General features: G+C 42.6%; 1 protein-coding gene across 3 annotated transcripts in view; it reads left to right on the forward strand.

Annotated features, from left to right (window-relative positions):
- snap91a (synaptosome associated protein 91a) overlaps window positions 1–14,223 on the forward strand; it is a 235,946-nt gene that overhangs the window by 117,630 nt on the left and 104,093 nt on the right. For all 3 annotated transcript variants that reach the window (XM_068026003.1, XM_068026004.1, XM_068026005.1), the window contains exon 9: window positions 3,874–3,915. In XM_068026003.1, the coding sequence (XP_067882104.1) occupies window positions 3,874–3,915 (42 nt within the window). The remainder of the gene's footprint in view (window positions 1–3,873; window positions 3,916–14,223) is intronic.

Here is a 14,223-nt window from a genome sequence, read left to right on the forward strand (position 1 = left end):
TAAACTGGTTTATCTATTGTGTTGGTGCACATCGACAAGAAAAATATTTATGGCAGCTTTTCCTCTTGGTTGTAAAGTAACATAATAGAGGCCAGCCAATTTTTCAACTCTTCATTTAAATGGTTGAAAACCTCTTCATCTACTTTTCCTCTACATCCTCTCCTGAAGTGATGCTTTAAGCCCAAATGCAAGAGGAAAATCTGCCTGCTGTCTCTCCTTGTAACTGCTTTCTCCTGTTCATAATGTCCTGCCTGTCTTTGCTTTTCATTCTTATTGTCCCCCTACTTACCCGTGGTTTCATTGGCCATTTTGATCTGAGCTTGCCCATTTTATGATAGGAACTTGCTCTTTCTCATAAAATTGGGCCATTGTGTATGTGCAGTGGTTCTTCCCTTTTTGTAAAAACTCAATATTTTTGACTTAGAAACATAGAAAATAGGAGCAGGAGTAGGCCATTCGGCCCTTTGAGCCTGCTCCGCCATTCATCATGATTATGGCTGATCATCCAATTCAGTAACCTGTTCCTGCTTTCTCCCCATACCCTTTGATCCCTTTAGACCCAAGAGCTATATCTAACTCCTCCTTGAAAACAGTGTTTTAGGCCTCAACTGTTTTTTGTGGTAGCGAATTCCACAGGCTCACCACTCTCTGGGTGAAGAAATTTCTCCTCATCTCAGTCCTGAAAGGTTTACCCCGTATCCTTAGACTATGACCCCTGATTCTGGTCTCCACCATTGGGAACATCCTTCCTGCATCTACCCTGTTAAGTCCTGTTAGAATTTTATAGGTTTCTATGAGAACCCCCCTCACTCTTCTGAACTCCAGCGAATATAATCCTAACCGACTCAATCTCTCCTCATACGTCAGTCCTGCTATTCCAGGAATCAGTCTGGTAAACCTTCGCTGCACTCCCTCTATAGCAGGAACATCCTTCTCAGATAAGGAGACCAAAACTGCACACAATATTCCAGGTGTGGTTTCACCAAGGCCCTGTATAATTGCAACAAGACATCCCTGCTCCTGTATTCGAATCCTCTCGCTATGAAGGCCAACATACCATTTGCCTTTTTTACCGCCTGTTGCACCTGCATGCTTACCTTCAGCGACTGGTGTACGCTGCATATTTCCACCCCCCCCCCCCCTCAGTTTATAGCCATTCAGATAATCTGCCTTTTTTGCTACCAAAGTGGACAACCTCACATTTATCCACATTATACTGCATGTCATGCATTAGCCCACTCACTCAACTTGTCTGAATCACCCTGAAGCCTCTCTGCATCCTCCTCACAACCCGCCTTCCCACCCAGTTTTGTGTCATTTGCAAATTTGGAGATATTCCATTTAATTCCCTCATCTAAATCATTAATATATATTGTGAATAGCTGGGGTCCTAGCACCAACCCTGCGGTACCCCACTAGTCACTGCCTGCCATTCGGAAAAAGACCCATTTGTCCCTACTCTTTGTCTCCTGTCTGCCAACCAATTTTCTGTCCATCGGAGTACATTACCCCCAGTCCCATGCGCTTTAATTTTACATGCTAATCTCTTATGTGGGACTTTGTCGAAAGCCTTCTGAAAGTCCAAATAAACCACATCCACCGGCTCCCCCTCATCAACTCTACTAGTCACATCCTCGAAAAAGTCTAGTAGATTTGTCAAGCATGATTTCCCTTTCGTAAACCCATGCTGACTCTGCCCTATTCTACCACTGTTCTCCAAGTGCTCTGCTATAAAATCTTTGATAATGGACTCTAGAATTTTCCCCACTACCGACATCAGGCTGACTGGTCTATAATTCCCTGCTTTCTCTCTACCTCCCTTTTTTAAATAGTGGGGTTACATTAGCTACCCTCCAATCTGTAGGAACTGTTCCAGAGTCTATAGAATTTTGGAAGATGACCACTAATGCAGCCACTATTTCTAGGGCCACTTCCTTAAGTACTCTGGGGTGCATACCATCAGGCCCTGTGGATTTATCGGCCTTCAATCCCATCAATTACCCCAACGCCATTTCTCTACTAATATTAATTTCCTTCAGTTCCTCTCTCTCACTAAGCCCTGTGTTCCCCAACATTTCTGGTATGATATTTGTGTCCTCCTTTGTGAAGACAGAACCAAAGTAGGCATTTAGTTGGTCAGCCATTTCTTTGTTCCCCATTATAAATTCCCCTGTTTCTGACTGTAAGGGAGCTACATTTGCCTTCACCAATCTTTTTCTCTTCACATACCTGTAGAAACTTTTACCGTCAGTTTTTATGTTCCCTGCAAGCTTGCTCTCGTCCATTTTTCCCTTCTTAATCAATCCCTTGGTCCTCCTTTGCTGAATTCTAAACTGCTCCCAATCCTCAATTCTGTTGTTTTTCCTGGCAGATTTATTGGATCTAATGCTGTCTCTAACTTCCCTTGTAAGCCATGGTTTGGCTACCTTCCCCGTTTTACTTTTGCGCCAGACAGGGACAAACAATTGTTGCAGTTCATCCATGTGCTCTTTAAACGTTTGCCATTGCCTATCCACAGTCATCCCTTTTAAGTAACGTTTCCCAATCTGTCATAGCTAACTCGCGCCTCATACCTTTGTAGTTTCCTTTACTAAGATTCAGGACCCTAGTCTCAGAATCAACTACGTCACCCTCCATCTTGGTGAAGAATTCTGTCATATTGGTATTCATTATATTGCCAAACACTCCAAATACTATAAAACAGTATTTTGACACAAAAGATGCACTAGTAAATTATTAAATGAAAATAAGTTTGGAAATAAAATGCTAAACTACTTGCAGAAAGTCACTTTCAAGACATTTGCTTGTACATGCTTTTCCTTTTCATTGGAATTTTCATTACAGATATTCCTGTATAAAGAATATCAGTAGTGGATTCTGAGAATGTGCCACTGTTACTCTTATAAATGGAAACTTCCAGAAACCTGAAGGCTGTGCAGCATTTTAAAATCTAATTCAGAACAGGAACAAATGGATGGTTTTGTTTTAGTTTAGTTTACAGATACAGCACTGAAACAGGCCCTTCGGCCCACCGAGTCTGTGCCGACCATCAGCCACCCATTTATACTAATCCTACACTAATTCCATATTCCTACCACATCCCCACCTATCCCTATATTTCCCTACCACCTACCTATGCTAGGGGCAATTTATAATGGCCAATTTACCTATCAACCTGCAAGTCTTTGGCATGTGGGAGGAAACCGGAGCACCCGGAGGAAACCCACGCAGACACAGGGAGAACTTGCAAACTCCACACAGGAGGTACCCAGAATTGAACCCGGGTCGCTGGAGCTGTGAGGCTGTGGTGCTAGCCACTGTGCCGCTGTCCATCGTAAGAATATTCTGGTGCTTTAAGGACACATCCTGATTTTTGAGTGGAAAAACAAATTTTCTTCTCCCAAACGCAGATCCACAAAATAAATTATTTGAGCAGCTGGCATCACTGTTCCATGCATCCTTGGTCCTGTTGTGAAGGCATTGTTTTGTTTTGTAACACAAAACCATGAGGCTCTATTTCCTTTAAGGTCCAGTATTTTCAATTTTTTTTTAAAAAGAAATTCTGTAATATCCCTACTGCTCAGCCATTGCTGATCTGCCATACTGTCCAGCCCCAATGTGTTATACTTGATTGTTTAGAATGGGACCATGCTTAAAAAAAAACTCAGCCGCAGTCCAGTCCCCAACATACCAATGAATAATGGTGATTCCTTTTTAATATGTAGCCACAAAATGAAAACAATGCTTTGAAAGTTTTGAAATAACGTTCACGATTAGGCCATTATGTTGCAATGCCACAATAATGAGTCACAGAGGGTGTAATGAGATTTTTGCCAATATAAGCATTTTAACTGGCTGTTTTTGTTTTTACAGCAAGTAGGGATTGACAAAGGTGATATTCCTGATCTATCTCAGGTAATTTTTTTTCCTATTTCTTACATTCTGGTGAGATTAATTTTCATAATTCATGTTACAAATGCATACTAACAGTATCTGGCCATATCTGCTTGCGATGGGGGCCCATTGGGTCTTGTGTTAATATCTTAATCGGCAAATTGGCTTCAATTCATCCTTTCACTTGTTACTGCTTGTGATTCTGGCTGATTTATAAATGATCTGTACAGCAGGAGCAGTGCCCTATGCACTAGTACTAAATATTTCTCACCCAGATCATATAGGTGTTCACAAAAATAAAGAGTGGTGTTTTAACCACAAAGAACAGTACTCGGTTTTGCAAGTGATAATGACAGAGGCGTGCTCCTTCTGTTCTCATTTTGACTTACAGATTGATCCCACAGACAGAGTACGGGTAGTGCTACATCGCTTTGCAGGTTCAGCAGTATCAGCAGAACAAAATGAACTCCAGTGCAAATGTACCTTCCAGGATTTTCTTTATTTCACCTTAAGAACATGGTTTCCACTTAAACATTACAGGAGTTGTCACAATTTAAAGTTTTAATTTATCTTGTAGAGCCAATGCAGTTGCATTTTGATCCAGTAACAAAACAATACTTTCCTTCAAAACTGCAAGAAAGTAGAATGAATGAATAAATTTGTTAAATGCTTCTACTTGTGTGTGCCTGTATGCTGCATCCATGGACCAAACAAAATGCCCATGGGTAAATTTGATGGCCAGATAAGTGGTGGCATCATTATTTCTGAAACTTTTTTTTTTACATGATAATAGCTACCTTTTTAATGAACTGTACATCAGCATAAAGTGTTCATCTATGATTCTGTTTACACAATACAAGTACGAAGTAAATGCCAAAAATTTTGTAGTGCTGTATGTTTTCTGTGCTATCTACTTAAGTTAATACAAAGCAATAAACTTCATGTGATTTTAGAAACTTTCGAAAGGATTTAAAAGAACTCCTTGGAATCTGCACTTAATTTTGCTGAAAGTATCTTTACAGTTAACAGAAAAATTTACTGAATCCTCATTGTGGCTTTCAGCTTTTTGAGATGAACACGACAAACCAATTGATGTTTGTGATGGTGAATTATCATTAGCACTATTTTGATTCTAGTTTTTGTAGTATTTTAATTTAGAGTTCAGAGAATTTAAAGTGACTGATTTGAGCTCTTTGTAGCTACAATGGTTACATTTCAGAAAGACCTTTTGACTTGCATGCATTTATCAAATAGGTGTTAATAAAAGGAGTAGCTAAAGTGATGGGATGTTTCAAAGGTATGCATTGGTGGATCCAAATGCATCCAGTTAACTTGCTTCTGTACAAGGACTATTTTGTCTGTGTGATATGATACAAAGGATGGAAAACCCAAAATTGTACTAAAATTTGCATTTCTTAAAGTCTGTATTATACTTATTGAGTAGGGTTAAGCCACAGTAGATTCTCCCTTTGCAGAATGTCAAATACTGCATTTGATATGTAGGTTTACTGTTAAATTTAGGCATAGAAAAATGTGTTTCAATTTAGATAACTTTGAAGATGTAAAATGAATGCAAAGCTGTGGCATTATCGTTCCTGAAACAATACTTTAAAATTTTTGAAGTATATTTATCTTCAGCTTATTGTAACAGTGCCCAAGGTTCTGTAACTGTTGAACATTGACTTTTTTAGCTTTTGAAATATTATAGAACAGTACAGCACAGTACAGGCCCTTCGGCCCACGATCTTGTGCCGAACCTTTAACCTACTCTAAGATCAAACTAACTACCTACCCTTCATTCTACTATCATCCATGTACCTATCCAAGAGTCGCTTAAATGCTCCTAATGTATCTGCTTCTACTACCACCGCTGGCAGCGCATTCCACGCACCCACCACTCTGTGTAAAGAACTTACCTCTGACATCTCCCCGAAACCTTCCTCCAATCACCTTAAAATTATGCCCCCTGGTGATAGCCCTTTCCACCCTGGGAAAAAGTCTCTGACTATCCACTCTATCTATGCCTCTCATCATCTTGTACCCCTCTATCAAGTCACCTCTCATCCTTCTTCGCTCCAATGAGAAAAGCCCTAGCTCCCTCAATCTTTCTTTGTAGGACATGCGCTCCAGTCCAGGCAGCATCCTGGTAAATCTCCTCTGCACCCTCTCTAAAGCTTTCACATCCTTCCGAGAACTGAACACAATATTCCAAGTGTGGTCGACCCAGGGCCTTGTAGAGCTGCAGCCATAACCTCGCAGCTCTTAAACTCAATCCCCCTGTTAATGAAAGCCAACACACCATACGCCTTCTTAACAACCCTATCAACTTGGGTTGCAACTTTGAGCGATCTATGGACATGGACCCCAAGATCCCTCTGTCCCTCCACACTACCAAGAATCCTGTTTTTAAGCCTGTATTCCGCATTCAAATTCGACCTTCCAAAATGAATCACTTCACACTTTTCCAGGTTGAACTCCATCTGCCACTTCTCAGCCCAGCTCTGCATCCTGTCAATGTCCCGTTGCAACCTACAACAGCTTTCCACACTATCCACAACTCCAGCAACCTTCGTGTCATCGGCAAACTTGCTAACCCAGCCTTCCGCTTCCTCATCCAAGTCATTTATAAAAATCACAAAGAACCGAGGTCCCAGAACAGATCCTTACCGAGCTCCATGCTGAATACTTTCCATCTACTACCACCCTCTGACTTCTATGGGCCAGCCAATTTTTTATCCAGACAGCCAACTTTCCCTGAATCTCATGCCTCCTTACTTCTGAATGAGCCTACCATGGGGAACCTTATCAAACGCCTTCCTAAAATCCATATACACCACATCCACTGCTCTTCCTTCATCAATGTGTTTTGTCACATCTTCAAAGAATTCAATAAGGCTTGTGAGGCATGACCTGCCCCTCACAAAGCCATGCTGACTGTCCCTAATCAAACCATGCTTTTCCAAATCATAAATCCTGTCTCTCAGAATCCTCTCCAATAATTTGCCCACTACCGACGTAAGACTGACTGGTCTATAATTCCCAGGGTTATCCCTATTCCCTTTCTTGAACAAGGGAACAACATTTGCCATCCTCCAATCATCCGGTACTACTCCAGTAGACAGTGAAGACGCAAAGATCATCGCCAAAGGCGCGGCAATCTCTTCCCTCGCTTCCCATAATATCCTTGGGTATATCCCGTCTGGCCCCGGGGACTTATCTGTCCTCATATCATTCAAAATTTCCAGCACATCCTCCCTCTTAACCTCAACCTGTTCAAGCATATCAGCCTGTTCCATGCTGTCCTCACAAACGACCAGGTCCCTCTCACTAGTGAATACTGAAGCAAAGTATTCATTTAGGACCTCACCTACCTCCTCCGACTCCAGGCACAAGTTCCCTCCACTATTCCTGATCGGCCCTATCCTCACCCTGGCCATCCTCTTGTTCCTCACATAACATTAGGGCGGCACAGTGGCGCAGTGGTTAGCACCGCAGCCTCACAGCTCCAGGGACCCGGGTTCGATTCCGGGTACTGCCTGTGTGGAGTTTGCAAGTTCTCCCTGTGTCTGCGTGGGTTTTCTCCGGGTGCTCCGGTTTCCTCCCACAAGCCAAAAGACTTGCAGGTTGATAGGTAAATTGGCCATTATAAATTGTCACCAGTATAGGTAGGTGGTAGGGAAATATAGGGACAGGTGGGGATGTTTGTTGGGAATATGGGATTAGTGTAGGATTAGTATAAATGGGTGGTTGATGTTCGGCACAGACTCGGTGGGCCGAAGGGCCTGTTTCAGTGCTGTATCTCTAATCTAATCTAATCTAAATCTCATAAGTGTAGAACGCCTTGAGATTTTCCTTAATCCTACCCGCCAAGACTTTTTCATGTCCCCTTCTAGCTCTCCTAAGTCCATTCTTCAGTTCCTTCCTGGCTACCTTGTAACCCTCTAGAGCCCTGTCTGATCCTTGCTTCCTCAACCTTAAGTAAGCTTCCTTCTTCCTCTTGACTAGCTGTTCCACATCTCTTGTCATCCAAGGTTCCTTCACCCTACCATCCCTTCCCTGCCTCATCGGGACAAACCTATCCAGCAGTCGCAGCAAGTGCTCCCTAAACAACCTCCACATTTCTGTCGTGCATTTCCCGAGAACATCTGTTCCCAATTTATGCTCCCCAGTTCCTGCCTAATAGCATTGTAATTCCCCCTCCCCCAATTAAATATTTTCCCATCCCGTCTGCTCCTGTCCCTCTCCATGACTATTGTAAAGGTCAGGGAGTTGTGATCACTATCACTGAAATGCTCTTCCACCGAGAGATCTGCCACCTGGCCTGGTTCGTTGCCAAGCATCAGTCCAACATAGTCTCCCCTCTAGTCGGCCTATCTACATATTGAGTCAGGAAACCTTCCTGGACGCACCTGACAAAAACTGCTCCATCCAAACTATTTGCACTGAGGAGGTTCCAATCAATATTAGGGAAGTTGAAGTCACCCATGACAACAACCCTGTTACTTCTGCACCTTTCCAAAATCTGCCTCCCAATCTGTTCATGTCTCTGTTGCTATTGGGGGGTCTATAGAAAACTCCCAATAAAGTGACTGCTCCTGTCCTGTTTCTGACTTCCACCCATAATGACTCAGTAGACAAACCCTCCTCGACGACCTCCCTTTCTGCAGCTGATACTATCCCTGATTAGCAATGCCACTCCCCCACTTCTTTTACCTCCCTCCCTATTCCTTTTGAAACATTTAAACCCCGGAACATCCAACATCCATTCCTGCCCCTGTGATATCCACATCTCCGTAATGGCCACAACATCGTAGCTCCAAGTACTGATCCATGCTCTAAGTTCATCACCCTTATTCCTGACTCTTCTTGCGTTAAAATAGACACACTTCAACCCATCATACTGGCTGCAACTTTGCCATGTCAACTGTCTAACCTTCCTCACAGACTCTCTACACTCGGTATCTGCCTGTTCAACAGCTACCCCATCCACTGATCCGTGGCTCCGGTTCCCATCCCTTATATGCCTACAGTTTTCTTCATAGATCTGCCAAACTACCATACATTTTTACTCTGTCAATGGGGTACGGGGACAATACATCACTGTCTTACCTGTGTCAAAATTGCACTGTTTAAATATGCATTTTGTGTCGTTACCTAAAGGGAAGGAATATGGAGTTGATGATGGCCTGGATTTTGCAAGGGTTTGGGGAGGAACGGGGCAGGGAGCAGTGGTTGGGAATGTTCACAGTGAACTATTGGCATTCACCTTCGTTACCCCTCTGAAACCATCGGGCATGCGCAGATTAGCTCAGAAATCCAGAAGTTGTGTTGTCGCTCAGTGCTCTGTCACAAGCTGTGCGGTGAACCTCCCAGAGACCACAATCTCAATCAGAAAGAACTTCAACTTTCTCACTCCCACGTTGCTGGTCGAAATGGTGTTGTGGTTAATAAAATTTGGTGAGCAACAGAATTGGCCCTGAAAGAATTTTATTTTCATTAAGTGCTGTTAAATGATTTAATTCGTAGATTTTTAAGCTTTTCTAAATTACTTTTCAAGATCTTTCAGAATAATTTTAGCTTCTACCTTTTTATTTTATTTGTATGTCCCAATCTTGAATTCGCTCTCTGCTTTAAAAAAAAAAGTTATTTTATTTTACTGTCTTTTTTTGTTTCCTGCCTGGGTGTCTGAAAATGCTTAAATGTGATTGGTTGCTTGGGCAGCTTGATGAAATCACTCCAGCTCCACACTGTGAATTCCCAGTAAAGAATGCTGCAATCAGTTGCAGTACCACTGCACAGTGCTAGAGGTGAAATTCTCACCAGAGATATCACTAAATCTGAGATTTACTTCAAGGCCAGTAACAAGCGTCCTTGCTTAACCGCAAACTCCAGACTGTTGACTCTATTAACGATGTGTTTGCATAGGTTTATATTTATCACTATCACCTGTAACCATAAATGTGATTTAACTTACTACTTTGAATAAAAATGAGACTACATAATTATGCAAAACCCACCAAATGGGCTTGGGAGGGTTTTGAGGTTAAAAGAATTAGAAGTTGACTATTACGTGCATGTGCCATTCAGTGCATCACTGAACCATAGAGGGCATCAAGGTCAAAGTTTCAACCCCAAATTTATTCCATTACTCAATCTTCATGACTCCAGGTTTGATCGGAATTCATGCTCTTGATTGTTATCCAGTGTATGATCAAAGGATAAAGACCATCAACTATTTTAGTCCCACTATTGAATAGCTATTATTTGCTATGCAGTTCCTGCATGAAGAATAGCTTACTGTCGAATGTTGGCCCAGTGTGGTCACCACCTTTTAGGAGTGGTGTCAGAGGAGAACTTCTGGTGCAGGAGCAATTCTTCAGTTTACCAAAGCAGTTTTTATCGTGTTTATAAAGTTTTTCATTGTTAAAATTTAGTGGAAATAGTAACATTCAGTAATGTATTTTCTATGAAGAGAGTTAAATGTGACATAACAAAATACATTGGATAAAGCACATTCTATTTTTGTGTTTGCCAGATGATAATCCTGAGATACCTAACAAAGACCGAAGAATGTTCTTCTGGGATTTACTATTCCTGATGAAGTGTTTTAAACTTAAATTCTCCACGGTTGCTCTCTGCCACAGCCCAACTAATCTGAATTATCAGCAGTAATATATAGTAGAAATGTGGATGTTTGTTCATTTTCTTATAACAAATTCTTTTTGAAAATGCAGGCAATACACCGGAGAATTCTTGCTGACCTTAAAAATTCTGACACTGAAAATTCACCTTTTAAAGACTGTACCATTGATAATCCGGTAACCGTCCATATGTTATCCACTATAACTCTGGTGTGCTGGTTTTTCTGTTAATGTATCTGAGGCTTTGGATTAGATTTCTCAATGGCGTACTTAACTCAGTATTCAGCTTGACTTATAATATGACAACTGACTTTATATAGCCTCATCTTTCAAAATTACCTTGACAACAGCTGGAGCATCTAATAAATAGAAAGTTGCTTGTTTCAGCTTGGTGTTCAGTGCAATCCATATTTTCTTCGGAGAATATATCTTTGTAAATGCATATCAAATGCTTCACTTAAATCTTGAGCATGAATAAATTTAAATGTTTCTGGTTGAACCATTTTATGCAGAAGTAAGTCTTTGGATAACAACTCTACAGTGTTGTAGATCAAGTAACCAGCAATCAGAAGAATTGGAGCTCGTGCTGATCTAGAAACAGAAAATGCAAGAAATACTCAGCAGGCCAGGCAGTATCTGGAGAGTCGGGGTTGATGCTTCAGGTCAATGATCTTTCGTCAGAACTGGAAAAGTTGGAGATGTAACAGGTTTTAAACAAGCATAGAGGCAGGCAAATGGCAGAGGGGAGGAAGAGCAGAAGGGGAAGGTCTGTGATCGGGTGGAAGGCAGGAGAGCTTAAATAACTAAAGGAATGGTGACATAAAGCAAAAGGAAGTGGTAATGATAACAAAAGATGGGTCTAGAGGAGCTGAAAATGACAAAAGAAAAATTGTTACCAGCAACTGCTGTCCGAAAAAATGGGAGTTTGAGCTGAAGTTGTCGAACGCAATGTTGAGTCCAGAAAGCTGTAAAGTATCTACTTTGAAAGATGAGATGCTGTTCCTTCAGCTTGCATTGAGCTTCATTAGAACAGTGCCGGAGGTCAACATGAGAGTGGGACAGAAAATTAAATGACAAGTGACCAGCACCTCAGGGACATGTTTACATTCTGAACGGAGGAGTTCTGCAAAGTGATCACCCAATCTTTGCTGGTCTCTCCACTGTAGAGGAAGCTGTATTGTGGGCAGCGCATACGGGTATACCAATTTGAAAGAAGTGCAAGTAAATCTCTGTTTCACCTGAAAGGAGTTTTGAGAGCCCTGGACTTTGGAAGGGAGAAGGTAAAAGGGCGATCTTGCATGGGAAGATTGAGGAGTGGGCCAGAGTGTTAAGGTGCAAACGGTTCTTCCGGAAACCTGGGAAGGAAGGGGTAGATGTGTTTGGTAGTGGCATCATTTCTGGGATTGGCAGAAATCCATTGAATGGATTCCCCTTGCCGTCATCTTCCCCACTGATGGTTCTGGGCGGGAGAGGAAGGGGCAGGGCCGGGAGCAGAAGTTTGGTATTCGAATGGACACAGTTGAGGGCCCTGTCAACTGCGATGGAGGGGAATTCTCAGTTGAGGGAAAAAGGAAGGCATATGAAAGCATTGGCATGGAAGGTGGCATTGTCAGAACAGATGTGATGGAAGTTGAGAAATTTGGCGAGTGCAATAGAGTGCTGATGGTAAGCAGGGTTGGCTGGAAGTGTAATTAAGGTAGTCAGTAGGTTATGGTATATATTGGTCGACAGCCTATCCTCAGGAACAGAGGTACAGAAGCTAAGGAAAGTAAGAGTTGGAGATGGACCATGTGAAGACAAAGAAGGCATAGAAATTGAAAGCAAAGTTGATTAAATAATCCAGTTCAGGGCAAGAGCAGGAAACAGCGCCAATACACTCATCAGTGTACTGGAAGAAGAGGTGAGGAAGAGAACCCAAGTAGGACTGGAACAAAGAATATTTCTTGTATCCCACCAAAAGCACATCTTGCTAAGGCCTCCAAACAGTTTTGTTTGGAGGAACTGAGTGAAGTGAAAAGAGAAGTTGCTTAATGTTTGTGTGTCATAAGAACAAGTTCAGCCAGGCATAGGAGGAGGGTCATAGTCGATTGGGATGGTTCATTCTCTGTTCAAGGAAGATGCAGAAGGCCATTAGGCTGTCGTGGTAGGACAGTGGGGGAGGGGGCTGTGGGTGGCGTTGAAATGTAGAGGGATTGGGCATTCATGGTGAAGGAGACATTTTGAGCCAGAAAACCAGTAACTGTCTATTTATTTATTTAGAGATACAGCACTGAAACAGGCCCTTCGGCCCACCGAGTCTGTGTCGACCAACAACCACCCATTTATACTAACCCTACAGTAATCCCATATTCCCTATCACCTCCCTACACTAGGGGCAATTTACAACGGCCAATTTACCTATCACCTGCAAGTCTTTTGGATGTGGGAGGAAACCGGAGCACCCAGCGAAAACCCACGCAGACACAGGGAGAACTTGCAAACTCCGCGCAGACAGTACCCAGAATCGAACCCGGGTCCCTGGAGCTGTGAGGCTGCGGTGCTAACCACTGTGCCGCCCGTTGTTGGAGACAAAAAGCATTTGAAGTGGGTACAGACTGGACTGGGAAGAAAGAGAGTTGAGATATAAAGAAATAAGCTCCGTGAGGCAAGAGCAGGCTGAAATGATTGGTCTACCAGCGTAGTCCTGTTTGTGGATCTTGGGAAGGAGGTAGAAGCGAGGTTGGGGGGCTTTGAGGTTGGAGGCCATGGAGAGCAGCTCTCCTAGAGAAGATAAGATTAGTGACAGTCTGGGAAACAATGGTTTAGTTAAGTAGTGGGGTAATGGTCTGGTAAGAGGTGTTGGAGAGTTGCCATTTGGCCTCTAAGGTAGAGATCAGTTTGTCAAACAACAACAGCGCCTGCCTTGTCAGGAGGATTGATGACAATATTGAGGATGTATCTGAGAGAACGAAGTGCTGAAGTCCATGCTGAGGCATGGATTTGCAGGTTGTGCAGCTAGAAATGACAGTTTACTCATGAATCCAGTATAACCACTGCCTCCATCATGAGGTTAACTAACGAGAAGTCCAAACTGATCAAGAAACTTGCAGGAAGACATTTGCCATTTCTGAAGCTGTTTTGGAGGAAAGAAGCTAGTTTTTATGGAAATACTCGATAATGCCAGGACGTGTGAACCACATTGCTACTTGAAGTTTCAATCTTGACTCGGTGGTAGCACTCTCTCCTAAGGCAGAAGGTCATGGGTTCAAGTCCCACTCCAGGGAGTTGAGCACATACTCTGGTATGGAGTGAGAGCTGTGCTGCACCATCGAAAGTGGCATCTTTTAGATGAGATGTTAGGTCAAGGTTCTGTCTGCTTCCTCAGGACCTCAGTGCACTAATCATAGAGCAGGGGAGTTCTTGTGTCCTGGCTAGCATTTGTCTCTCAACCAGCACCTAAAAACAAATTATCTGGTCATGATCTCATCTATGACACCTGCTATACGCAAATCAGCTGCTGCATTTTCAACTAGAGTGAACACACTTTGGGGGGGGAATAAATACATTGGCTGCGAAGTGCTTTGGGATGTCCGAGGTCATGAAGGGCACTATACAAGGTCAAGTTCTTTTATTTTCCCTTTTCGCTGTTCTCTTTCCTTTCTCTGCACTTTTTCTCCTGTTTCTTCCCCATCTAAGTTTTCAAAAAAAA

The sequence above is a fragment of the Heterodontus francisci genome, chromosome 3, assembly GCF_036365525.1.
Source record: "Heterodontus francisci isolate sHetFra1 chromosome 3, sHetFra1.hap1, whole genome shotgun sequence".
NCBI classification, from domain to species: Eukaryota; Metazoa; Chordata; class Chondrichthyes; order Heterodontiformes; family Heterodontidae; genus Heterodontus; species Heterodontus francisci.